The sequence below is a fragment of the Ursus americanus genome, chromosome 36, assembly GCF_024610735.1.
Source record: "Ursus americanus isolate L20-20 chromosome 36, mUrsAme1.1.p, whole genome shotgun sequence".
In the NCBI taxonomy this organism is placed as follows: Eukaryota; Metazoa; Chordata; class Mammalia; order Carnivora; family Ursidae; genus Ursus; species Ursus americanus.
Window position 1 is genome coordinate 22337772 of NC_142162.1, and position 25577 is coordinate 22363348.

At 34.1% G+C, this 25577-nt stretch overlaps 1 protein-coding gene across 2 annotated transcripts in view; it reads left to right on the plus strand.

The window, feature by feature from the left end:
* Positions 1-25577, plus strand: part of SPRED1 (sprouty related EVH1 domain containing 1) — a 116360-nt gene that overhangs the window by 62865 nt on the left and 27918 nt on the right. For both annotated transcript variants that reach the window (XM_045816051.2, XM_087859202.1), the window contains 2 exons: positions 13195-13363; positions 16688-16737. In XM_045816051.2, coding sequence (XP_045672007.1) covers positions 13195-13363; positions 16688-16737 — 219 coding nt within the window. The remainder of the gene's footprint in view (positions 1-13194; positions 13364-16687; positions 16738-25577) is intronic.

The window sequence follows — 25577 nt, forward strand, 5'->3', positions numbered from 1 at the left end:
TTTCTTTAAAAATCCTTGGTGAGTAAACTGCAATTAACTGTTATCCCCATGCAGTAGTTAATCTGGTAAAAACTGTGTTCTGTACCCATTTTTTTATGTGAGTCACATCTTAGAATCTTCTACCTTAGATGAATTTTAGAAATGACGTGAGATACCTGCCTCTCATACCCTATGGGCAAACTTGTGCACTTTAAGAAAGGATCGTGATTAGTAATCTGAGAACACTTGTGTGTAGCTGATAAAGAAATACTAGATGATACTTTAAAGAGTGCGTATCAGTCTGAATACTGGTTCACAATAGTGAAGAAGAAAGATGGCTTTTCTCAAGGGTAAAAGAAGCACTTTGGTAGAAGACTTTTTCCAGTCTTTGATTTACAATTACTTGTACTAAAAATGTCTTGTTACACTTCCCAAAGGGCTATATTTCACTTTTTTTTTTTTTTTTAAACAAGAAAGGGAACGCAGATAAAGAGCAGGCTGACTGGGATTTTTTCAGGAAGGCAGCCTTTTGTGTAAGTAGGTCATTACTCATTCATTCATTCATTCATTCATTTGTTCATTCAGAGAGATCAGAAATTATTTCCTGTGGTGTTTACCTATAACTTGCCTGTTTTTATGATGCTTACAAAGGTGAAATTTATTTCTCAGGCTACCCTTTCATACTCTAAATTAGAGCTCATGAATAGGTCAAAGTGACTGGAGCTCCCAGGCTGCTTGCCTCTCTCTTTACCACTAGCAGTTCCTCCGCTTTCCTGGTTGCCTTACAAATGTTATTTTTCTAAGTGTGCCCGAGGAAAAAGTTGGAAAGTTCTGCTCTACATTGACTTTCATATTTTATTGATGATTGAGAAGGAATTCAAAAGAAACACTAGGTTTTGGTGTTGTAGCCTAAGATAATGAAATATTACCTTTTATTAGGTAATAATGACTCTTGGGGATGGGTGAGATGGTTTTTGACAAGGGTGGATTCTCAGAACTGCTTTTTTTTTTTTTTTAATTTATATGAATTGTAGCCGCCATTTCCTTCTAAATCTTTACAGCCTTGGTTTCTTCAATGAAAGTGTTATCTTGGATCACATTTTTAAAAAATGCTAATTAACTAAAATTTAACTGTTAATTTGGGTAGATAATCTTCACTGTGGAGCTTCACATTTTCCATGATAAGAACTTTCTCTTTTGCATTCAATTTTCGCTAGATACAGTGACCGTTCTCTGTTAATATGACACTCTTATAGGCAAACATTTTATCAGAGTATTTTACCATATGTATAGTTTATATTATTTGACCATTTTAGCTAAGTTGCATGTAATATATAAATTTGAACACTGAATTATACCTTTAGAATCTTTATGAGTACTCGAATAAACTATCCATAATAATATTTACAATTTTGCTAAAGTATTACTAAACAGTTTTTAATTATCATGGGATTCTAAAATAACTATTTAAAATATTTTTATGTAGTAGACAATAAAAATCCTAATTTAAAGGTTATTTTGCTTTTAAAAGCTTAATATATACTAAGAGATAACAAGAAATGGGGTAGGCTGTATAGAAAAATAAAGTAGGACTCTTAAAACATCTGGATTACTTAAAACATTCTGTGGAAATAAGAAAAAGGCACTGTGCTATGTCAAAGCAAAGTTATAGATATCATTGTAAGCTTAGAGTGACAAAGTAATATTAAAATGAAGAAAGGAAAAATAAGAAACATTTCAAGTTTTAAGAATTTGCCAAAGATTTAAGGAATTGTTTTTTAGATTATTAAGTAATTAGGTTGTGGATAAAAATGGTTATAAAAGTTAAAATGCCTATAAGATAATGGTTCTGTTGTTTAAAAAGACACATTTTAAAAATGGGGATTCTTTCCATTTACTAGAGGCTAAAACAAAGTGGAGTGTTTGTTTTCTAGGAAGAAAATAAAGTAGTTAAAATATAGCAGTGGCTTTTTTAAAAATGAGACTCACCCATTGTCCGCCATTGGAAATCTTAGAAGATCAGAGATCATCTTTCTTCCTTGAATTGAACTTTATGAAAGTACAGAACAGTTTCCTGCTTAGCCTTTCCCACTATGCCTCTGTGAATTATTCCATTGTGAAATATCAGTCCTTCTACAGAACTCTTCCTCCATTGAAAACCAGTTGCATGAACTAGCTTTCCACTTAGGATTCAGCAGCTCTTTCTCTTGGAAGATACTGGTTCTATTCACCATAAGACCACAGAGTTAGGGGGAGAAGTGGGAGTGGGAGTAGAAGTAGTTCAGCATTTTTATTGTTCCTTACTCTTCTTACAGAATATTACTCTATCACCCATGTATATACATCCCTCTGTTGACACATTGTACCATTCAGATCACCATCCTCTAGCTTTTATTTTCATCTGTTGACTGTAGCAGTTCCTTCCCATAGCCAACTTTTCCACATCTGAGCCTCATCATCATTTTTGGCAGCTTTTCTTTGCATAGTCTTGACCTTCTGGTCTTCCTTTCAGCAACCTACTTTCCTGGATCTGGTTGTTACTCAAAACTGTTCTATTTGAGGAATTTTACAATTTCCTGTCATTTCTATTTTATTCCCCTTTTCTAGCACTTAGAATGTTGTGCTTACTCTATCACTTTGTACCTCCAGTTTTTTCCCAACTTCACTAGACTCCTTCTGGCTTTAGTATCTTCCTTATTATTTTCTTTTTGAGTCCAATCTAAATTTTTCTTGTCAGTCATTCAGACCACTCTCATTCATATTTCAGTTGCCAGTATGGGCTGAGTTTTTAGCTTACCTTGCACTAAAGAAACTTCATTGAATCCTACATTATCAAAAGGGAATACTCCCTTTTTAAGGGTGAGTCTTTCATGTAACAAGTATTTATTGAGTAGCTACTATATGCTAGACACTATTCTACGCACTGGGGATATGTAAATAAACAAGTCCCAGTTTTTAAGGCAATACGCATTCTAGTGAGGGATGAAGAAATATTATAATAAATAAAATAAATAATATGCTAGACAATTCTAAATGCTAAGGGGAAAAAACAAATCAGGGAAAAGGGGGTAGGGAGTTATTTGTAGGGAGGTTTGTTAAAACCTTAGGTAGGATAACCAAGGAAGGTTTTACTGAGAAAATGTAGGTAACATTTGAGCAAAGATTTCTATTTGGATTAGGCCTTATATTTTACTTTATATGTTTGGACTTTCAAATCTTGAGTATCCTTAAAGTAGAATTAATCTGTAATTCTGGCTGAGATTTTATGCTACATTATGTAAGGTCTTGGATTTTTTTCGTGGACTTGGTGAATGAATTCAAATGTCGCAGCAATAATAGTCATAGACCCAGGTAGGAGTTAGTGATTCTTCCATTTATTCAAACAAGTGTTGTTTTTGATTCTGTTTCATTCTTTTCATGTGTACATCTCTCCTATCTTGCCTGGATTACTGTAGATAAGGCTCCTAATATTTTTCATGGCCCAGTTTTACCTAAACTTTCTCTAGCTCTTCTATATTGCTTATCATACTGAACGTCTAAAGCTTGGGTCTGATATTTTCTTTAGTAGTTTCCAAAAACTTCCTTGAGACAATTCTGTCTCTTTATCTCAACACAAAAAAATTTATAACCTGGTCACTGCTCTTTTTTTTTGTCTTGAATTTATCTGTCTGTTTCCCAAAGTAGTCCTTTCCATGATGTTGCCTTACTGAATTATTCATTCATGATTCACCAAAAGCATGCATTTGAACTTATGGAAATGCCTTCCCTTCTTTTACATTAACTAAATAACTGTAAAAATAGCATGTTAAAAGTTTATGTGAAATAGAGAATGCAGGCAGACAGCTTGCTAGTCCTGAGGAAATGATAATGGAAGGAACAGTTGCCTTTTTATTGTCGCAGGTAAGTCACAGATGGAAAAATAGGAAAATTGAGTTAGAGAAAGCACCTTGAGCAAACCAGTTTTCCTGGGAAGGATTGGAATAGAAGAAATGCTTATTAATAACATTCATCTAGTCTAAAATTACCAATTCATTATTATCTTTAGAAAGGATAATAAATCGTACTATTAATGACTTTTCTGTATAGCCATGAATTTTGTGACTTTTCTCCTAGCAGTTGTTTTACACCAGTTAATTCTTTAAATAGCCAGTATTCCTTGAAGAGAAAAAAAAAAACCTGCCTGTTATCATTTCTATTCTCTTGCTTCTGGAGCCATGCAATAGCTGTTTTTTGAAAATTAAGATTTGAAATGTGTCCCACATTACCTTTCTGGTTGCTTTTGTCTTTTCAGAAAACTTCAGCTTAACACTGGTTTCAGCGCTCTCTTTACTGACGATATTATATTTCCTCTTTAATATTCAATTATTAATTTTAAAGTAATATTTCATTGTTTAATGATTGATTTATACTGGCTGATTTGGTCTGTCAGGCTCATCAGGATTATCTTGGCTTCGTGTTTCTGTTTTATACCTGATTGTGGTATATTGCACATCTCTTCCATTACATTCTAGCTGCCATTAAACTGTTAATGATAGCTAATAGCCTCCCTGATAGCTAAATTGAAGCCTAAACTCTTTGACCCAAATTATTGACTTCATTAGCTTTATAAATATTTCCTCACTATTTTTGCTTTATTAGAATTTAAATGTAATGTAGCATGCCTTTAATTGGTTAGTTGATGGATATTATTCTTTTAATCAACAGATATTTGAGTGCCTTCTTTGTGCTAGACTTTTTAAGTTTATGATAAACAGTATGATGGTTTGGTTTAGACTTCTTATTTTAGTCTGCTTGGGCAGCCATAACAAAATGCCACAGATTGCCTGCCTAAACAGTGGAAATTTATTGTGAAGTCCAAAATCTAGGTGCCAACTGGTCCATTTTCTGATGAGAGCTTTTCTTCCTAGATTGCAGAAGGATGCAGCTCAATCCATACCGGTTTCTATTCAGTTCCACTGGTTTGTCTGTTGATTGCTAGGTGAATATTTCACTCTTTAACTAGTTTTAGTTTTATGTAGTTTAATATCTGCTAATACTAGTTTTCTCCTTATTAGTTGTCTTTACGCATTTTTACTGGTATATCTTTGCTCATTCAGAACACTAAACAATTTGTCTTTTTTTTTTTTTTGGCATAGGTACACTCATTTAAGTTTTTTCCTAGGTACAACAAAAATGTGTGACTGCTGTAAATGCTTTTTTTTGGGGGGCGGTCATTTCTGATATCCTTTAAAGCTCATTCACACAACTTATCTTCCTTTTGTATAGCATTAGCTAGAACTTCAGAATAATGTTAAATGTTGGTGCTAATGTTGGCTTCTTTGAGAATTTAATGGAATTTCCAGTGTTGCAGACGCAAGTATGATTCAGCTGTTGTTTTGAGATGTTCTTTATTATAGGGAAGTGTCCTTAATGTCTCCTAGGTTCCCCTACCAGAAGTTGATACTCATTTTTCTGAAATCTAGTTTTGCAGATGTTCCGTAGATTTTTTAATTGATATTTTTATTGTGACAATTATAGATTAATAATTGTCGTTAGGAATAATATGAAGAGATCCTGTTACTTGTTATCCAGTTTTCCCATTGGTAACATTTTGCAAAACTGTCGTATGTTCACAATCAGAATATGTATTCACATTGATACAAACCATCAGATTCAGATTTTCCTACTTTTACTTGTACTTACTTGGGTGTGTATTTAGAACTATACAGTTTTACCATCGACAGAAAAGATACAGAACAATTCAGTAACTACAAGAATCCTCCTTCCTGTTATTCTTTTATAACCACATCCACCTCCTCCTTGGCCTGGCAACCACTCATCTGTTCTCCATTTCTATAGTTTTGTAATTTCAAAAATGTTATATAATTGGAATCATAAGTAAGTAACCTTTCAGGATTGGCTTTTTTCATTCACTGTTGTACCGTGAGGGTTCATTCCGGTTGTTGAGTGTATCAATAGTTTGTTCCTTTTATTATTGGTTAGTATTCTGTGATGTCTTTGTACCAAATTTGTTTAACCATTGACTCACTGAAGGACATGTAGGCTATTTGCAATTTTGTGCTATTGCAAATAAAGCTGCTCTGAACATTCACGTACAAATTTTTTTATGAATCTAAGTTTTATTTCTTTGGAATAAATGACCAGGAGTGCAGTTGTTGAATGTATGATAGTTTCGTAAGAAACTGCCAGACTTTTTCCCAGAGTGGCTCTGCCATGTTACATTTCCATTAACAGTGTATGAACGATCCAGTTTCGAAGCATTCTTGCCAGCATTTTGTGTAGTTACCATTTTTTATTGTAGTCATTCTGATAAGTATGGAGTGAGAACTCACTGTGGTTTTTAATTTTCATTTCCCTAATGGCTAATGATGTTGAATATCTTTTTATGTGTTTATTTATACCTGTTCAGTAAAAAAATCTGTTCAAGACCTTTACCTGTTTTTCTCATTGAATTGTTTTGTTTTTTTGATGTTGAGTTTTGAGAGTTCTTTATATTCTAGATACTGTTCTTTGTGGGAATATGTGGTTTGCAGATATTTTCTCCCAGTCCGTAGTTTTTCTTTTTATCTTCTTCATGAGGTCTTTTGCAGAGCCAAAGTTTTAAATTTTATGATGTTCAGTTTATCCTTTTTTTCCTTTCATGGATGACGATTTTGGTGTCAAGTCCAAGAACAAGTCTCCAATATTTATCCGATTTTCCGATTTTTTTTCTAAAAATTTTATAGCTTTACATTTTATATTTAAGTCTTCAGTCAGAGTTGAGCTAATTTTTATATGATGCATAATACTGAGGTCAGGTTGGTGGTTTTGTTTTGTATTTTGTTTTTGCCTGTGAATGTCCAGTTTTTCCAGCACCATTTACTCTATTTGTCTACCCCTCTACAAGTATCACACATTGTATTACTATAGCTATACTGTAAGCCTTCTCCTTCCCTGTATGTAAGGTAGTGATTTCTCCCATTTTATTCTTCTTTCTTAAGATTATTTTTGCTATTATAGTGTCTGTGTCTTTCCATATAAATTTTAGAATAATCTTACCTATGTCAACAAAAATCCTTGATAGGATTTTGATAGGAATTGTATTAAAGCTATGGGTCAATTTGGGGAGAATTGATATCTTTACTATGTTGAATATTCTAATTCATGAACGTGATTTGCCTCTAGTAAGGTCTTTGAATTCTTCCATTAGCATTTTGTGATTTTCAGCATGTAACTCCTATATTTGTAGTGTTAAGTGTATCATTTTTCTTGGAGCAATTGTGAACAGTATTGTGTTTATAATTTTGGTTAGTACATGCTCATTGCATAGAGATGTGATTATTTTTTGTATCATCTTACCTTGCTGAACTAGGAGGTTTTTGGATTCCCTGGGATTTTTTTTAATGTAGACAGTCATGTCATACACAAACAGTTGTATTCCTTCCTTTTCAATCTGTATACCTTTTATTTCTTTTTCTTCCATTATGCAGTAACGAGAACTTCCAGTGCTTTGTTCAAGAAGAATGACATTAGTGTACATCCTTGCCTTGTTCAGATCTTAGTGGAAACACATCCAGTCTTTTACCCTTGAGTAAAATGTTAGCTGCAGGGTTTTTTATAGTGTTCTTTAATGAATTGAGATAATTCTTTATTCCTGACTTGCTGATATATTTTATCCTAAATGGGTTTCGAATTTGTCAGATGCTTTTTGCAGGCAGTTGACATGATCACATCTTTAGCTTGTTGGTATGATAGATTATGTTGATTGATTTTTGAGTGTTGACCCAGCCTTGTAGCCTAGAATAAATCCTACTTGGTCATGGTGTATAATCATTTTATATATTATTGGGTTTGATTTGCTATTATTTTTTTTTAAGTTTATTCACTTTCTTTAGTAATCTCTACACCCAGTGTGGGGCTTGGACTTATGACCCTGAGATCAGGAGTTGCATTCTCTTCCACATGAGCCAGCCAGGTGCCCAGATTTGTTACTATTTTGTTAAGGAATTTTGTATTTAAGTTATGAGAGGTATTTGTCTGTAGTTTTCTTTTTTGATATTAATCTTTGTCTGGTGTTGGTGTCAGGGTAATACTGGCCTCATAAGATGAATTGGGAAGTGTTCCTTCTTTTTCTGTTTTCTGGGAAAGACTGTAAAATTGGTGGTGTTCTTTAAATATTTGGTAGAATTCTCCAGTTAAATCATTACAATATAGAGGGATTTCTTTAAGAGCTTTTAATTACAAATTCAATTTCTTTAATGGTTATAGGACTATTCAGGTTATCTTTTTTAATCTTGATTGAGTTTTGATAATATACGATTTTCAAAGAATTGGTTCATTTCTTCTAAGTTACGTAACTTATGATTGAAAAGTTCTTTATATATCAGTTATACTTTTAAAGGCTGCAAGATCCTTAGTGCTGTCTCTTGTTTCATTCCTGAAATTGGTGATTTGTGTGTTCATTTTTAATTTGTTAGTCTTAGTAGAGATTTATCAATTTTAATGTTTTCTTTAAACCAGCATTTTGTTTCATTGATTTTTTTCTTTTTCTTTTCATTGATCGATTCTTATTTCAATTGATTGGTTTCTATTTATTATTATTTTCTTTCTTCTGCTTGCTCTGTTTTCTTTTTAGTTTCTTGGGAGGAACTTCAGTTACTGATTTGAGACCTTTCCTCATTCCAATGTCCATTGCCTTTTGAAAGGCTTCAATTCACTGTAATATAAAAGGTTGGATTTATAAAGCTTAACCTTGTTTATTAAGTTTTTCAATCTTATATATCCCCCCCCCTTTTTTTGGTCTACTTCAGCTCAAAGGCTGAAGCTCTCCAACTATCATTATGTTTTTGAATATTCTTGTGTTTCTAAATGGTTTTTGTGTTACAGATACTGCTGTATAAATTGATTAATAAGGATTCATGGCTGTTAAATCCTCAGATCATTGATACTGACTTCTTCAGAGTTGTATGGTCCCCTCTCCAAATTATGCAGACCCAGTAGAGGGAGAAGAGAATTGTTTAAGGTTGTTTTTAGTCTGGCAGTTCAGAGATCTAACAGTCTGTGGGGGCTTGGGAAAGAGCCAAGTAAAGAAGCAGGGGTTATTGCCTGTGCCCAAGAATTTTATGTTGTTGTTTGTGTGGCCACGAGGAGTTAGAACAGTGTTCTTAATTAGAAGTCAGTGACTACAGTTTCTCCTCTTTCTGCTGATAGTAATCCCTTCTAAATTCTCTACAGGGGATAGCCTTCTTGATGGTGGTCTTTATAGCTCTCAGAGGTGCTGAAGGAATCACAGCGTATCTCATTTTCCATTCCCAGGAAATTGGCTATTTCACTTTTTCAAATTTGGGGTTTTATACATTGTATTCTTTATTACTTTCTGAAGTTTTGCTGTGCTTTCAGTTTTGTTCCACTTTCATTCCTAATACTGTTTATTTGTACTTAAAAAAAAAAAAAGATTTATTTTAAAGAAAGTGTGCGGGGGGAGGGGAGGGCAGAGCTGAGGGAGAGGGGAGAGAGAATCTTAAGCAGACTCCGTGATGCTTAACTGACTGTACTTCCTACCCCCCCCCGTTTATTTGTGCTTTTATGCCTTTTTTGTTTGTCCATTTCACTTCTTTGCAAAGAGTCAACTGTTAGCAAGAATAGTATAAGATCTCCTGTGTATCTTTTACCCAAATACACCAGATTTTTTCCCCCAAATATACCAAATTTTTAACGTTTTGCCATGTTGGTTTTGTCATTCTCTCTCCCTCCCCCAGTACACACACACAGACACACCCACACTGTTACTTGTTTCTGAACTATTTAAAGTAAATTGCATATGTTCTGCCTTTTACCTCTAAGTACCTCAGTGTATTTTTCCTAAGAACAAGGGTATTTTCTTAGTCACAGTTTAATTATCCTGTTTAGGAAGTTTAACATAAATAAGGTACTTTAATGTACAGTCCATATTCCAGTTTTGTCAACTGTCCTACTAATGTTTTTAAAACATTTTTGTTCCTTCAGTACAAGATCACATGTCTTTATTCTCTAATCTGGAGCAGTTCCTCAGTCTTTCCTGTATGACATACATATATTTAAAGAATACTGGCTCCCTCCCTTCTGTTGTAGCTGAACTGCTGTTATGTGAGAAACACTGCCATTGTTCCTTCTGTTCTTTTTAAAAATGTCTGAAATCCAACTCAGGTCAGAACATTGCATTAAAGACAAATTGTTATTAATAGATAATTAGTAAAATTATGTATTTGATGATAATATAGTTTGATATTTTTTGGTGTCTTTATAAAGGATACTAGCTTTTATATCATCCAGAAAACTAAATATGAAGCAACTATTTGAGATACCAATTATTGATTTTGGCTAGAAGTGATCTAATTTGAATTTGGCATTTTTATTTCAAAAATGAAATGATTTTTCCTTGGACTCAAAAATATTTCAGGAAGTTACTAGTGAAAAAATTTAAGTCTAGTTACCAACTATACTACTTCTTAGATAATACAATTTGTAAACATGTAATTATCTGTTTGTAAGGTAGCAACTATAATAAAGTACATAGTAGTTTGAAAGTACGTATTTAAATTTACTCTGCTCTCCCAAATTGTTAGTTGTTATTAATGAAACAAAAATGTGGTTGTACCCATTTTTGACTTGGTCTATTTTAAGTTCTTCTGGCAAACAGTCCAGTAATTTTATGATGGGAGTTTTGCTCTATATTTCCCAAAATAACTTGGAATATATCTTCAGAAGTTTTAGTTATTTAGTGACTGTGGCATTTTCCTCTCCCCGCCATAAAATACCCTAGAATTTCTTTCAGAAGAAGGAAAAACATTGGAGATTGAAATTTTTCACTGCCTTTAAAATCCATTAACTTTAGCTTCTCAGAATCTGTCCATAAGGTCTTTGAGCTCCTAAGTGCTTTTATTTATCATTCAAATTTCTCTTCCTTATTAAAAAAAGTCTCGTCTTATAAATAATGATCTAATTTTTCATAGCGGTTACTGTATTGTGGATTAGAGGTGTCACCTGACGATCAGCATTGCCATGACTACTACTATTGATTGAGGGCTACAAACCAGTGTTAAAATTTTACTGCTTTTTAAAATGCTCATGCACGTACCTTTATTGAGATCCTTATTTCTCTGTACAGCTTCGAGTTACTGTCTTGTGTTATTTCATTTCACTCTGTAGGATTTCCTTGAGCTTTTTTTGCAGGGCAGATCTAGTTTTAACGTTCTCTCAGCTTTTGTTTATCTGGGAATGTCTTAGTTTCTGTCCTACGTTTGAAGGACAGCTTTGCCACAATAAAGGATTCTTGGTTGACTTTTTTTTTCTTTTAGTACTTTGACTATATCTGCCCATTATCTTCTGGCCTCCAAAGCTTCCAAAGATAAATCTGCTCGTATTCTTTTTTAGGATCCCTTGCATGTGACAGTTCACGTCTGTCTTGCTGCTCTCAAGATTGTCTCTGTGTCTGATGTGCGGCTCTCTTTTGAATTCATCTTAATTGGAGTTTGTTGAGCTTTTTAGATGTTTATATTGATGTCTTTCATCAAATTTATGAAGTTTTAAACTATTGTTTCTTCATGTATTCTCTCTGCCCCTTTTCCTTTTCTTTCTGCAGCTCCCACAATGTGTGTGTTCCTCTTTTTTTAAAAAGATTTATTTATTTATTTATTTTGAGGGGGTGGCAGGGTGGCACAGTGCGGAGGGGCAGAGAGAGAGGTAGAGAGAATCCCAAGCAGACTCCATGCTGAGAGCAGAGCCCAGTGCAGGGCTCAGTCTCATGACCTCAGATCATATGATCATATGATCTCAGATCATAGAGCCAAAATCAAGAGTCTGATGCTCAACCAGCTAAAACACCCAGGCACCCCTATGTTGGTCCTCTTGATGGTGTCCCACGGGTCCCTTAAGCTGTTTGCTTTTCTTTAATCTTTTTCTTTCTGTTCTTCAGACTCAGTAATGTCTGTTGTCTATCTTCAAGTTCACAGATCTTTTTCTGCCTGCTTAAATCTGCTTTTGAATCCCTGTAGTGAATTTTTTGTTTCATTTATTGTACTTTAGAGCTCCAGAATTTCTTCATTTCTTTTTAGATTTTCTATCTCTTTATTAATACTTTCATTTTGTTTGTACATTTTTTTCTTAACTTTCTCCTTAAGACAGTTTTGTGAGTTTTTTAAAACCTTGGCCTAATAGATCTGCCATGCCTTTTTTAGGGACAGTTTCTGTTAATTTTCTTTTTTTCTTATAGTGGGAAAAGGAAAAAAATGAATTTACTGTTTCTTTGTGTGCCTTGAGCTTTTTTGTTGAACATTGAACATTTGAATCTAATTATGTGGTAACTCTGGAAATCAGATTATCCCCCTTCCTTCCACAAGATTTGCTTTTTTGCCTTTTTTTTTTCCTTTTAAATTGTTTTAGGCTGTCTCTATGCTGAGGATCTGCGTGAAGTGTAAATTTAGGTCTTCTCATGTCTTTTCTGAGTATTTCCTTGGGTATGAATAGTCACTTTCTAATTTTCCCCATGAATGTAATTGTTTTTGAATGTCCTAGACTTTAATGTCTGGCACTGAAAATGGGAAAAAGTAAAAAATGATAGATAAAAAAGGATGCTGATCCTTTAAATAGCCTGGACATTTCTTCCTTCTGCTGAGGGAGGGACTAGCCATAATAACTATGGCTATCCTCCTCTTCGTCTACATCTCTCTGATCACAGTCAGCCATCAGTAATCAGAGCACAGATCGCTGATATTTGGAGGACAGGGTCCTTTTTACCCACCCTGGCTCCTGCGATTTGATCAAGCAGATCCAGGAACAAGATGTGCATACCTCCCTGCCATGGGGGATGGGGAGCTGCTACTGTACTAATGCTGAGATTGACCAAAATTAACCCCAATTTAGTGTCTGTGTCTTCCCTTGGGAGTTGCAGACCTTCCCTTCAGAGTTCCAGCATAGTTATGTCAGACAGATTCTGCCAGTGTAATTGTTGTCTAAGTGGGGAGAAAGTTTCCTTCTTACTTTGTCATCTTCCCAGAATCCTCTCTAATCCCATTTTAAAATTTCTGTATTGAGTGACTTTATGAAGTAGATTAAGTAGCAAGACTTCTATATTAATAAAGGGGGGAAATGCATTTACTGAAATATAATAGCTCTTGTTCTCACCTCAGTTTGTATTTAAGAGCTACATTAGATTATTTGATGTATGTATAGTAATCTTTCGCATTTAACTTTTGGCAGGTGGTTTTGGAATGTATGCTTAAAAAAGACCTCATTTACAATAAGGTCACTCCAACATTTCACCACTGGAAGATTGATGACAAGAAATTTGGCCTTACCTTTCAAAGTCCTGCTGATGCTAGGGCTTTTGATAGAGGCATTCGAAGAGCTATAGAAGATATTTCTCAAGGTAGGTTTTCTTGACGATTTTCTTAATTTGTTTATCATATATAGAGTAGAGTGACTTTAAGCAAGTCAGCTTTTGTGATGAATGTGATTAGCTTAGAAAGCTCACTGTAGGCAAAGATAAAAACGATGGGTTTTTAAAATCTGGTCTATATTTGTCACATCATAATATATACCACTTACATGTATTTTCTTGAACCCATCAGTAGCAACCTTCGGATAATGCAAGTGTTTTTAAGTAAGAGCATGAAGAGGGAACAGTCAGAACTTTTAAAATCCTTGTGTGTTGTGAGATCAGTCATATCCTTGTTTTGGTCATAAAAAAGAGAAAATTTCCAATAATCAAATATAGTTGACCCTTGAACAACACAGTTTGAACTGTGCTGGACCACTATATGTGGATTCTTTTATAGTATAGTACCATGAATAAATTTTCTCTTCCCTATGATTTGCTTGGTAATGTTTTCTTTTCTCTATTTTATTCTAAGAATACAGAATGTAATACATATAACATACAAAGTATGTGTTCACTGTTTATAGTAATTGGTAATGCTTCAGTCAACAGTAGACTATTAGTAGTTAAGTATTTGGGGAATCAAACACTGTATGTGGATTTTCAACTGCATTGGGGTGGGGCAGGGGTAACTCCTGTATTGTTCCAGGTTCCACTGTATTTGGTTATTAGAAGTTTTCTGTTTTTCATAGGTAGACTCAGTTTTTCCTATGGCAAACCTTTTCTTGAAACTCTCTTAACTCTTCACCTGATTTCATTACTGAGGTTTGGTAGAGACCACAGCCCCATCTATCTCTGTATATTTTGCCAGTCTGTTAAGATACTAACTAAAGCTTGCAGGTTTTAAAGGGAAGAAGAATGTATTTACATGTAAGACTGGCCTCTGCTTAATTAAGCAAGAAAAAATCACTTTAAAGCCCATTTCTTCCCCACAATGAGGTTATAATTAAGACTTGATTTGTTTTTCTAATTAAGAAGGAAAATTGTCTCTATAAATAGAAATCACCTTCTATATAAAGTAACTGAATCAAAATATATTAGGCAGCATGTGATTTGTATATTTTGAAGATAACGTTTTAATAGGAAAATTAGAAGAAATGAATGAGACTGACCATAGGCAAGAACATGGAACTGCTTAATACAGATCTGTACTGATAGTGCTTGAAACTGTGCTTAAATAATTTATTTAGCTATTTTAAAAGATTAGAGATTGGTAAACAGTGATTTTCAGTTCAGAAAAATTTCCATGGAATAGTAGCATTCATTTTATTTTTATTACAAGAACCTGTAAGTTCTTTCTAGATAATTGTTCTCAATGTTGGCTACCCATTTCAGTCACCTGGGGCACTTTGAAAAATAGAATAACTGGTCTCTACTCCAGACTATTTGAATCTGTCTGCCTAGGGAGGGAGCTGAGGCATTCTTTTTTTTTTTTTTTTTTTAGAGTTCCTATTTCAAATGTGATGAAGAATTGTGAAATGATTATATTATGAATTTAGAGGGGAAAAAATTCCTGGGATTCTCTTGTAGTGGTTGTGGTTCTCAAACCACTGCAGGAAATAAGAAGAGCCCTATGCCTCATCCCACAGATTCTGACAATATTGGTTTGAGAATATGCTGTGGTACCAGTATATTCTCTAAAAGTTCCCCATTTGATTCTGATACTTAGCTGGTGTTCAAGAACCAGTACTTTAAAAAGGCAATCATTATCCATAGCTGCTGGAATTTTAATTTTACTTTTTACTTTTTTTATTAAGCTTTTTATTTTCATTCCAGTATAGTTAACATACAGTGTTATATCAGTTTCAGATGTACGATACAGTGATTCAGCAATATACATTACTCAGTGCTCATCATGATAAGTGTATTCTTAATCCCCTTCACCTAGTTCGCGCATCCCCCAACCACCTCCCCTCTGGTAACCATCAGTTTGTTCTTTATAGTTAAGAGTCTAATTCTTGCTTTGTCTCTCTCTCTCTTCTTCTTTTGCTCATTTGTTTCTTAAATTCCACATATGAATGAAATCATATGGTATCTGTCGTTCTCTCACTGACTTTGCTTAGCATTTTACTCTCTGGCTCCATCCATGTTATGGCAAATGTCAGGATTTCGTTCTTCATGGCTGAATAATATTCCATTGTGTACATATACCATTTCTTTATCCATTCATCTATTGATGGACACTTGGGGTGCTTCCATAATTTGACTATTGTAAATAATGCTGCAGTAAACATGGAGGTGCATGTATCCCTTTGAATTAGTGTTTTTTTATTTCTTTGTGTGTAAATAGTAGTGTGATTACTGAATTGCAGGGTAGTTCTATTTTTAACTTTCTGAGGAACTTCCATACTGTTGTCCACACTGGCTGCACCAGTTTGCATTCCCTAAAGTGTTACTACTTTTAAGCCCATACTCAGTGTCTCCATAAAAGTATACTTCTTTCACTAGGATCAAACAGATTGGGTTTCCCATTTTAAAGGACAGTTTATATATATGGAGGAGCCTACAAACTCCTAGCCAGGTAGAATAGACTACAGTACTAATCTGTCTCGTTATTTTTGAACATTTTTTAAAACCTACTAGTTAGTGTCATTACCAACCACTATATAGACTTTCAACAATTCCATTAAATTTCTCCTACTTACTCTTCCATGACAATAAGAATAAACGATGCAACCCTTTCCAAAGGACAGATTTGTCCTCATCTCCATGCTAGCTATATCTCTCAAGGGTAGCATAGACTCAGAATACTTTGCTAAGACATCCTTCCTTATTAACTTATTGAAACTAAAGGCACTCTTGAACACCATGAAAATGTACAGAGAGACACTGATACACAAAGATCAATAGCAACAACTGGTCAATAGTGGTTTAAGGCTTATTGTTTTCTTTCATACAAAAGCAACTAAAATCTTCATTTGGGGTATTAAATACTGTTTTCTGGGTAAGAATTCTTAGAAAATTGAATAAGTCGTATGTGGGTAAACACCAGAGGAGTTGTGATGCGTATTCTCTGCCTAGCAGTTTGAGCATTTTAGAAAAATTAAGGGTAGGGCTTACTAGAGATACTACACTTTCGCAGAAAACATCTCTTTAATAAATAACTGGAAATATACCCATAGAAGAGGAAAATAATCACTTTATTCTCCTAACAAAGAGGCAGGTATGAGTGGCTAACATCTGACTTGTTGCCAGGCAGCCCAGAATGATCTCTGATCAGTTCTACAGTATTATAATGATTTAATCAGTTAGTCAATAATACTAAAACCTAAGACAAAAATTCTTTGCTTAATTAACATCTACCTGTTTTTTTAGGATGCCCAACATTTAAAAATGAAGCTGAAGGAACAGAAGATGACTTACAAGTAAGTAGTTTGCCTTGAAAGGAATTTCTGAGCATAAACGATAAGGAAGAAATCACTAACCTTAATAAACAACTTACATGAATTTCTAAGAAAATTTCTCAGACACTGTCAAATACAGAGAAACAGAAGCAATAGGATGTGTGGGCATGTGTATAGGTAGGTGTTATAAAGAGTTTGTTTTTGTTTGGTTTCCTTGGGTTGGTTTGTTGGTGGTCGCGGTTGGTTTTTTTGGTTTGTTTTTAAAGGGATTGGCTCAGCGATTGTGGGGACTGACAAGTTAGAAATGCACAGGGTAGGTAGCCAGGCATGTATGGCAATTTTGACACACTTTGATGTTTCAGTTTTGAGTTGGAAGGCAGTCTCATGGCAGACTTCCTTCCTCTTTCGGAGACCTCAGTCTTTTAAGTCTTTTTGTAATGAGACCTGTCTGCTTTATGGAGGGTAATCTCTTTTACTTAGAATATACTGATTTAAATGTTAGTCGCATCTGAAAATGCTGACACAACATTTAAACCGGTGTTTGACCGAACAGCTTGGCACTGTAGCCTAGCCAAATTGACATAAAATTAACCATCACATACAGGCAAGGTACCTGTATAAAGAATTCACAGAAAAGGAATTGCAAATTGTTAATAAGCATATATGACCAAGTAAGCAGCAGGTGGTGTAAATTGACATATTTAGTTACCAAATCAAGAAAGGTTTAAAAATTGACACTCCCCTCTAGGGGTGACTAGGTGGCTTGGTTGGTTAAGTGTCCGACTCTTGGTTTCAGCTCAGGTCATGATCTCTGGATCCTGGGATCAAGCCATGTGTCCGGCTCCATGCTCCGCATGGAGTCTTCTTGTCCCTCTCCCTTATCCTCTGCTTCTCGCCATTCTCTTTCTCTCTCTCAAATAAATAGATAAAATCTTTTAAAAAATTAAAATTTAAAAATAAAAATTGACTCTGGCCCATACTGTATCTATCTGTGAGATTGACAGATTAATGCCATGCTGGAAAAAATGTAGATTGGTAGGTTCTTTTCTAGAAAGCAGTTTGGTAATATGTATTAAAAAGCCTTAAAAACAGAAATCTGAATGCCTATTGATCTAGTGAACCAATTTCCAGTAATTTATACTAAGGAATTAGAGATGTGTAAAATGTTTTTATTGTTTTTTTTTCTTCCACAAAGATTTTTTTATACACAGATTTTTGGATTTGTGTATTTAAAGTATTAATAATAAAAAATAAGGTATTTAAATAGGAAAACCTAAATGATTGAATTAATTAAAGTATATCTTTATTGTGTAACCATTAAACATTTTATTATTAATTTGCTTTATAATATACTGAGTAATAAAAACGTAAGAATTATGTGGTGTTACCACTACTTTGCTAAAATGCTTAATATTTTTGTTTATTACTTTTGGATTGTGGGATTCTGAGCTATATATGACTTTATTTTTAGAATTTTTCCATATTTTTCACGTTTGATGCAAGAAGTATTAATACTTCACAACAATATTAGAACAGTAAATGAACCCAAATTTGTCTGTATACCTAATATGAATAATCACTTATATTACTGTAAAAATTGTGACCTAAAGACATGGCAAAATGTTTTAAGTGCATTTATAATCAGAAAATAAAAATGTTTGTATTTTGGAAAATTTGAGAGGTATAGCAAAGTTTAAAGAAAAAAATATCCGTGTGCTACCATCCATGATAACCACCATACTTATTTTTAAATATAGCCTTTGGGATTTTTTTCTGTACACATAAATATGTATGCACATGGGTTATTATAATATCATTGTACTGTAGTCTTTTTTTTGTACTCGGATATATAATATTTGTGTCCTTAAATACTTTTTCAAGTTTATAATTTTTAATGTTTTTATGTATTTTTTTATAGATGTATTTTAATTACCAGTCCCCCTATTGTACACTTAAGAGTCCTTTGTTGTGTTTAAATATATGAATCTTTTAATTTTATTTTTGGTTTTTTATTATTTTAAAAATACAGTGAATTGCAGTTAATTAGATATAAGAAATAAGTAATAAAATGAAAATAATATTTTTTACTTAAGTCTTTAACAAAGGAGTTCCATTTTCTACTGGTATCAATCAAAATATGAGTCCGGAAATAGGATTCTGGATTGCTCCCTGTGATGAGAGTAAATTTGGTTAAAATTCAGTTTCAGAAAGTTAGAGTTTCATATACTAACACTGTTCATTACATAATGGCTATTATTCATTTTAATATTCTTCTGATTTGGTTTCACCTCATTTCTTTTTATACCATTATGTAAAGGAAAAACTGCTACAGGGCATAATTGTTTGCAGTACTCTGTGCATATAACAGTCAATGGATTTTGTAAAAAAAACCATTGTATCCATAATCATATTTACTACTAGTACTGTATTTTTCAAAGCTTTGGTGTAGAATAAAAAATGGGGAAGATATTAATGAGGAATAATAAATGTATCGCAGAAGCAGACGAAAGAGTAAAAAGTTAGAATTAGGACAAGGCTAGTGAGGAGAATTACTGTATAACAAAAAGCAGCAAGAGTAGTTTTCTATTAGCTCCTTGGGATGGCTGCTTCATAGTAAGGTATCTCCAGTGCCCCCAGTCCAAATCCACACACACACACACACACCCCTAAAAGAGTTATTTGTATTTTAGCTTCATTAGACATTAAAGCACTTGGTTGCTTTTTTATTTTCTTAATGAAATAGAAAATATGCATTGTTACTAGAGATTGTAGTAGTAGGCTTCCATTTAAATGTAATTTTACTAAGCAATTTTTTAATCAAGTTTTTAATTCTTGGTTTTACATTCTGTAGTGTTTTTAAAATAGATTATTAAATTATATTCCTTTTGGTAGAATCTAATTGTTCTCCCCCTGAGTGTACGTTATACTTAGTTGTTTCTTAACAAAGAGACTTATGGTAGAAGTGACAGAATGTGACTTCCAAGGGTAGATCATAAAAGACATTGGAGCTTCTTTCTGGTTCTCTTGGATTACCTGTACTAGAAAATGACAACTGTCATGGGATGAGGACACTCAAGCAACCTAGTGGAGATGTGCATGTGGTGAGGAACTGAAGTCTTGTGACAATAACGATGTTAGTGAGCCATTTGGGAAGCAGGTCATTTACTCCCAAACAAGCCTTTAGATGACTATAGCCATAGTTGATGTTTTGATTATAACTTCATTGGAGACTGTGAGCTAGAACCTATTAACAGTTACGCTGTTCTTGAAATCCTGACCTGCAGAAATTATAAAATGTTAAGTATTAATTGAAGCCTATAAATTTGGGGGTAATTTGTTACTAATACAGATTTAGGTACCCATAAATGTGATGCTGCCAACAAATACTTTAAAATGTGGGATAGACCTTGAACTTGAATAGTAGATAGAAATCTTAATGTCAAGCCTTTGAGGAGACTGCCAATAAAGGCTTAAATCAAAATGAAGAAAACCGTATTGGAAACTGGAAGAAAGGGAGTCGTTACATAGTAGCAGGAAGGTTAGCAACACTGTCAGTTACAGTAATATGGGCCCTAGAAAATGTATCTAATGAGCTATGTGACCTAGCTAAGGAGATTATCAAGCAAAAGTTTAAAACTATTGCTTGGTTTCTTTTTTCTGCTTATGGTAAATTGGGTAAAGAAGGGCTCCAAAGCGAAATGGAACCAGGACCTTCTGGTTTGAAACTTCTCATCCTCTCAGTATATCAAACTATGCTAAAATTAGGAAATGGTTTCCAGGCAAAGATCAAATCCAGGGCACTCTCAGAATAGCTTTGTCTAAAGATGAAGCCAAGTGTGTGATATATAAAATCCTTTAAGACCTCAGAAAGATCTAAGGTATGCCTCCAAGAACTCTTCAATCAAAGTGATAGGGCTTATTATCAGATTAGGGTTGTCCCTTAGCAAAAATTAAAAGTAGAGAAGAGTTTATCTCAGGTTTGTGACTGGGCCTTTTGTCTAATGGTGTGAACCCCAGTAAGAATCACAAGAAACCCACAGTGTTTTCAAAAGAGTTATTTTGGCAGAAGTATCACCACCTCAGACTGAAAAGTGGCCCGTTAGATCCCCAAAATTCTGGGAGAAGGCAGGTTAAAACATTCTATACGCATATATGTAAATATGGGCTACCTTTCATAAAATGGAAGGGTGACTCAGAAATCAAAGACTACATCTCCAAGGCCAGAGACAAGAGCTGTGGAGAATTATTCCTAAATCCTAAGTTCTCTTCAAGCAACTTGGAAGGTGTTTCCACCTTGATTTCAGAATTACTTTGGATCAGTGGCTCCATTATGCTTCCTGTTTTCTTTTGTACATGATGGTGCTATAGCAGTTTTCCTCTGTCTGTCCTACTGTTGTATTTTGGGTATATGGAGGGCAGTTAATTTGTCACTTTAGTTCCCAGGTCTTTACATTGGGAGAAATTATACTCAGAGAATTGTGCTTAAGGAACTATACCTGAGAAGTTTCATCTATATATGGATCTATTTAGATCACAACATCCTGAATGTGAAGTTATTGCTCTAGAGAGATGAGACTTTTGGGGAGTCTTGGGAAGGGGATGAGTGTGTTGTGTATATGAGAGAACTGTAAATTACTTGTCTATAAAGTGGTGAACAGTAGTAGTTTTAAAATATGTCCACAAATTCTTTCATACTCCTGTCTTCACTCTAGTCTAATTTCCCTCTCTTTGAGTGTCACTGTACTTAGTGACTCACTTTTAACAAATAGAATGTGAATTAAGTGAGGGTATGTCCTAAGAAAATTTGTGGCTTCCATCTTGCTCTTTCTCTTGGATCACTCACTTTGGGAGAAGTCTGCTACTGTGTGCAAGGACACTTGAGTGGTTCTATGAAGAGATCCATGTGGTGAGACCTTGTTTCAATAGCCAGCAAGGAAATGGGTCGATCTTGGAAGAAAGTCCTCCAGCCCCAAACAAGCCTTCAGTGTACTGCAGCCATGGATATTACCTTTACTGTAACCTCCGGAAGCACTGTGAGCCAGAGCCATTCAGCGTAGGTGCTGAAATTTCTCACTCACAGAAACTGTGAGATAATAAATGTTTGTTCTTTGAAGCTGCTGTTTTGTGGTAATTTATTGTGCAGGAATAGCTAACCAGTACACGAGCAGGAAGGGTATATGATGAGAACAAAAGCTAACATCTGTACCCATGTTCCTTTAATCCTAATCTTCATCAGTCCTCAGTTTTTTAGATGATCTCTAGCTTAGGCTAAATTCTGTCTTTCAATAGAAGTGTGTGTTGTATCTTGGTTTTATAGCCCTTTTATAACTAGGAGTATGTTCCGGTAGAAAAACTCATGTTTATTGTTTAAAGAAGTCTGACCTGATTATAATACATTAACCTTAATTATATCAAGAAAGGAGTGGGGGATACTGAAATGCTAGCAAATATGTGAGATAAATTTTTCTGAACTTCCTATTTGAAAAAATTTTAAAAGAATCGCTATCCAGAATTAAACTGCCAAAGAAAACTCTTAAGTTTACCTTAGTGCCATTGATTTCACGATATGCCAAAGTTTTACGTGTCGTTCTTATTTTGGAATATATTGTAAGTTATAAAATATTTTAATTTATTTAATCACTTTATCAGAAATAAAGTACATCATTCTTTTGTAATTCACCTATGGGCTTGGCATAACTAAACATTTTGAAATTATTTTGAATACAAGTTGGCTGTGATTTATAGCAGTAGTTAGGTTTACTTTATTGGTGATTATTTGCAAAGACAACGAAGATGGTTTTTAAAGAATAACCCATTATCTAATTTTTTTAACCCAGAAGAGGTAATGATTTTGTTTTATTTAGATCATTAAATGTCTCGAAGGCATTAAATACCAGAGTGGAAATCCTCATCATTTTAAGTATTTATTAATTTATTCAATAATTATTTGAGCACCTTTTCTGTTCTAAAGCTATAGTAGACATTTGATTATTTGCTGGTGGACACCTTTCTGCTTTCAGCAGTTCAGTGTCTTTATCAGTCATCATGAATCAACAGGAAGATTTTTATTTTATATCTGTCTTTGAAGGGTTATGTAAAATATATCATCATTTGGATTTAAAATCATATCTCGCTCATCTTTCATCCCTGATGTTTTTAGTTCAGTGCTGATCATATACCTAGGTGGTACCCAAGAAGGGTTTTTTAAAGAAAAATCCTCACACTCCGGATTTTTAATCTTAGCTGTAAAAAGATATGAATGTTATTTTCATTGGTTTCTTTCTTTGACTGTTTTAATAAGCCAGTTAAGGTTTTGTTTTGTTTTGTTTTGTTTTTTTAAATGCTAGCTCATATTTGTTATAAGATCATTTTTTACAGTGTTTCTCCAATCAGAGAACAGCTCTCGTTGTTCAGATATGCTGGATTGGTCAAAACAAAACAAAACAACCCATAAAATTAACTCACCTCACAATAGGCTGTGGTTCTAAGAGGAAAAGATCTCCTATTTCATGCTTTTGGGAAGAAGAAAGATGACACTTAATTGATCTGAAGTGAAAGTTGTCTTATTTTTTCTTTTGGCCACTGAGAAATACTTGACTGACTTAATCTTTTAGAATTTGATAGTGTCATTTCTGAGCCAAAATGATTTAAGAGATTATGATTTACAGTTATTGATTGTTCAATGTAACTTTGCTTTAGGAAGGGGGATATGAATTATTCATGTACTAACTTTCAAAGGTGGTAACATTTTAATAAGGCTTTATATCTGAAAACTAAGTTAGTAGATAGGCATTATTCTTTTTTAAAGATTTATTTACTTAGAGGGAGGGAGGGACAGTGCAAGTGCTTGAGCAGGGGACGGGGCAGAGGGGAGGAATCTCCAGCAGACCCACTGAGTGCGGTGCCGCACTGGGGTGGGGGGCTCAGTCTCACAACCCTGAGATCACGACCCAAGCCAGAATCAAGAGTCAGATGCCCAACCGGCAGAGCCACCAAGGCACCCCCATGGATAGGCATTATTTGGCTAGCGAATGAATGTTATAATACTGTGACTGTCACCATCCTACATTAAGTACTGTCCCATAGTTGAGTTCCACAACTTTAGTATATTTCAGATTGAGTTTTATTATCTAAAGGGAACAGAAGAACTGTATAACCTTTTTGCATAATGGTTTGTTATTTACATTTTTTTCTTGACTCTTAGACTAATACATCTTCAAGTAGAATATTTGGGTAGTTAGAAAATTATAAAGAAGAAATCAGGAATCATTTATTCCTACCCAGAGTTAACTGCTATTAATATTTTAGGTACTTCTGCCTAGGTTTTTCTTTGTTCTTTCGTATTGTGTTCAAATACATATTTCTTTAACGTACCATGAGAATCAAAATCTCTTTTCCATTTTGAGTGTGTGTGTGCGTGCGCGTGCGTGTGTGTGTGTGTGTGTGTGTGTTTTAAAGATTTTATTTTTAAGTAATCTCTGTACCCAGTGTGGGGCTCAAACCTACAGCCCTGCAATCAAGAGTCTCATGCTCCGTGGACTGAGCCAGCCAGGCACCCCTTGACTGTGTTTTGAAAGGAGTTTTGTTTGTATTGGTGATGGTAGTGATTGTGGTAGTTGGAATTCAAGTAGTATAAATCCTAAAATTTGAACCCACAAAGTCTGACTTCAGAGTTTTTGCATGTAGCCATTATAATCATATAATTGTCCAAATAATCTATTTAACCATTCATGTTTTATTGAAACTTTATTTTTCACGGCCTCTTGCATTAATTTTTGTTGGTATTTTTCTGAGTGTGACCTTAGGATAAAATCCTAGAAATACATTTACCAGTTCCAGGATTGTATAAATTAATATAGTTACCAGAACAGTGTAACTACTGCCTAATAACAAATTAACAGACAATAAACAATTCCTGAAAACCTAATATCACATTTAAGTCACGCTAACTTTATTAGAAAAGGAGTTTAGTTTGTGTGTTGATCAACCTAGAGTGGAGGACTTTTTTTTTCTTCTGTTTTTGTGGGACATTATGTCTTGGTACATTTCTCATTCTTTCCATATTGTTTCATCAGTGACTACTGTGCTCAGATTGCTTAAACGAAATTCTATATGTGCTATTAATGTTTTTAGACAAAGCTCATAGACAAATGCAAGATTAAAAACTCACAGGTTAGTGTATTCTTACTCCTAAACTAATCAAAGGAACTAAAGAAATCTAATGAGCAGGATAGGAGATAATTGTGGTCAGATCTAAATTGAATTGCTTTTGGGTGCTACACCAAAATATTAATGGTGATTTTGCTGGGCTTGTGAAATTGTAATTTTTTTCTGTGCTTCCCAAGTTTTCATAATTTGAGTATATAATTTTAAATGCCAAAAGAATAGCACTTTTGGTAGCATTTTTAACATATGCAATACTAAAATATAAGACTTCTTTATCGAAGAACATTTTAAAATTCTTCCTTCACTCTAAAATTAACTAATAATATAATTACTAAAATCTTCTCTTGTTGGGTATAACCCAGCCACATATTTTCAAACCTGTGCTTTGTGATATACAAATAGGAGAGTAAAGTTCTAGTGCAATAAGTAGACTGATAACACTTTTTTCACACCTGATTATTCGTTGAGAATCATATATTTAAAAAGGTTTGCAGAACAACGGTAAGTTGTCTCTACTCAGAATTACATAGTAAGAAGGGACCAAAGGGAAGCGAGAAGCAAAGTCTGTGTCTATTTTCTCTGCAGCTGTCATCTAGCCTTATGTTCTGAAAGAGAGCTACAGCTGGAATTATTTTATTGCTTTACCCAGCATCCTTTTGCCTCTACACACAAAATTGCTATAGTAGTCTTAGAAA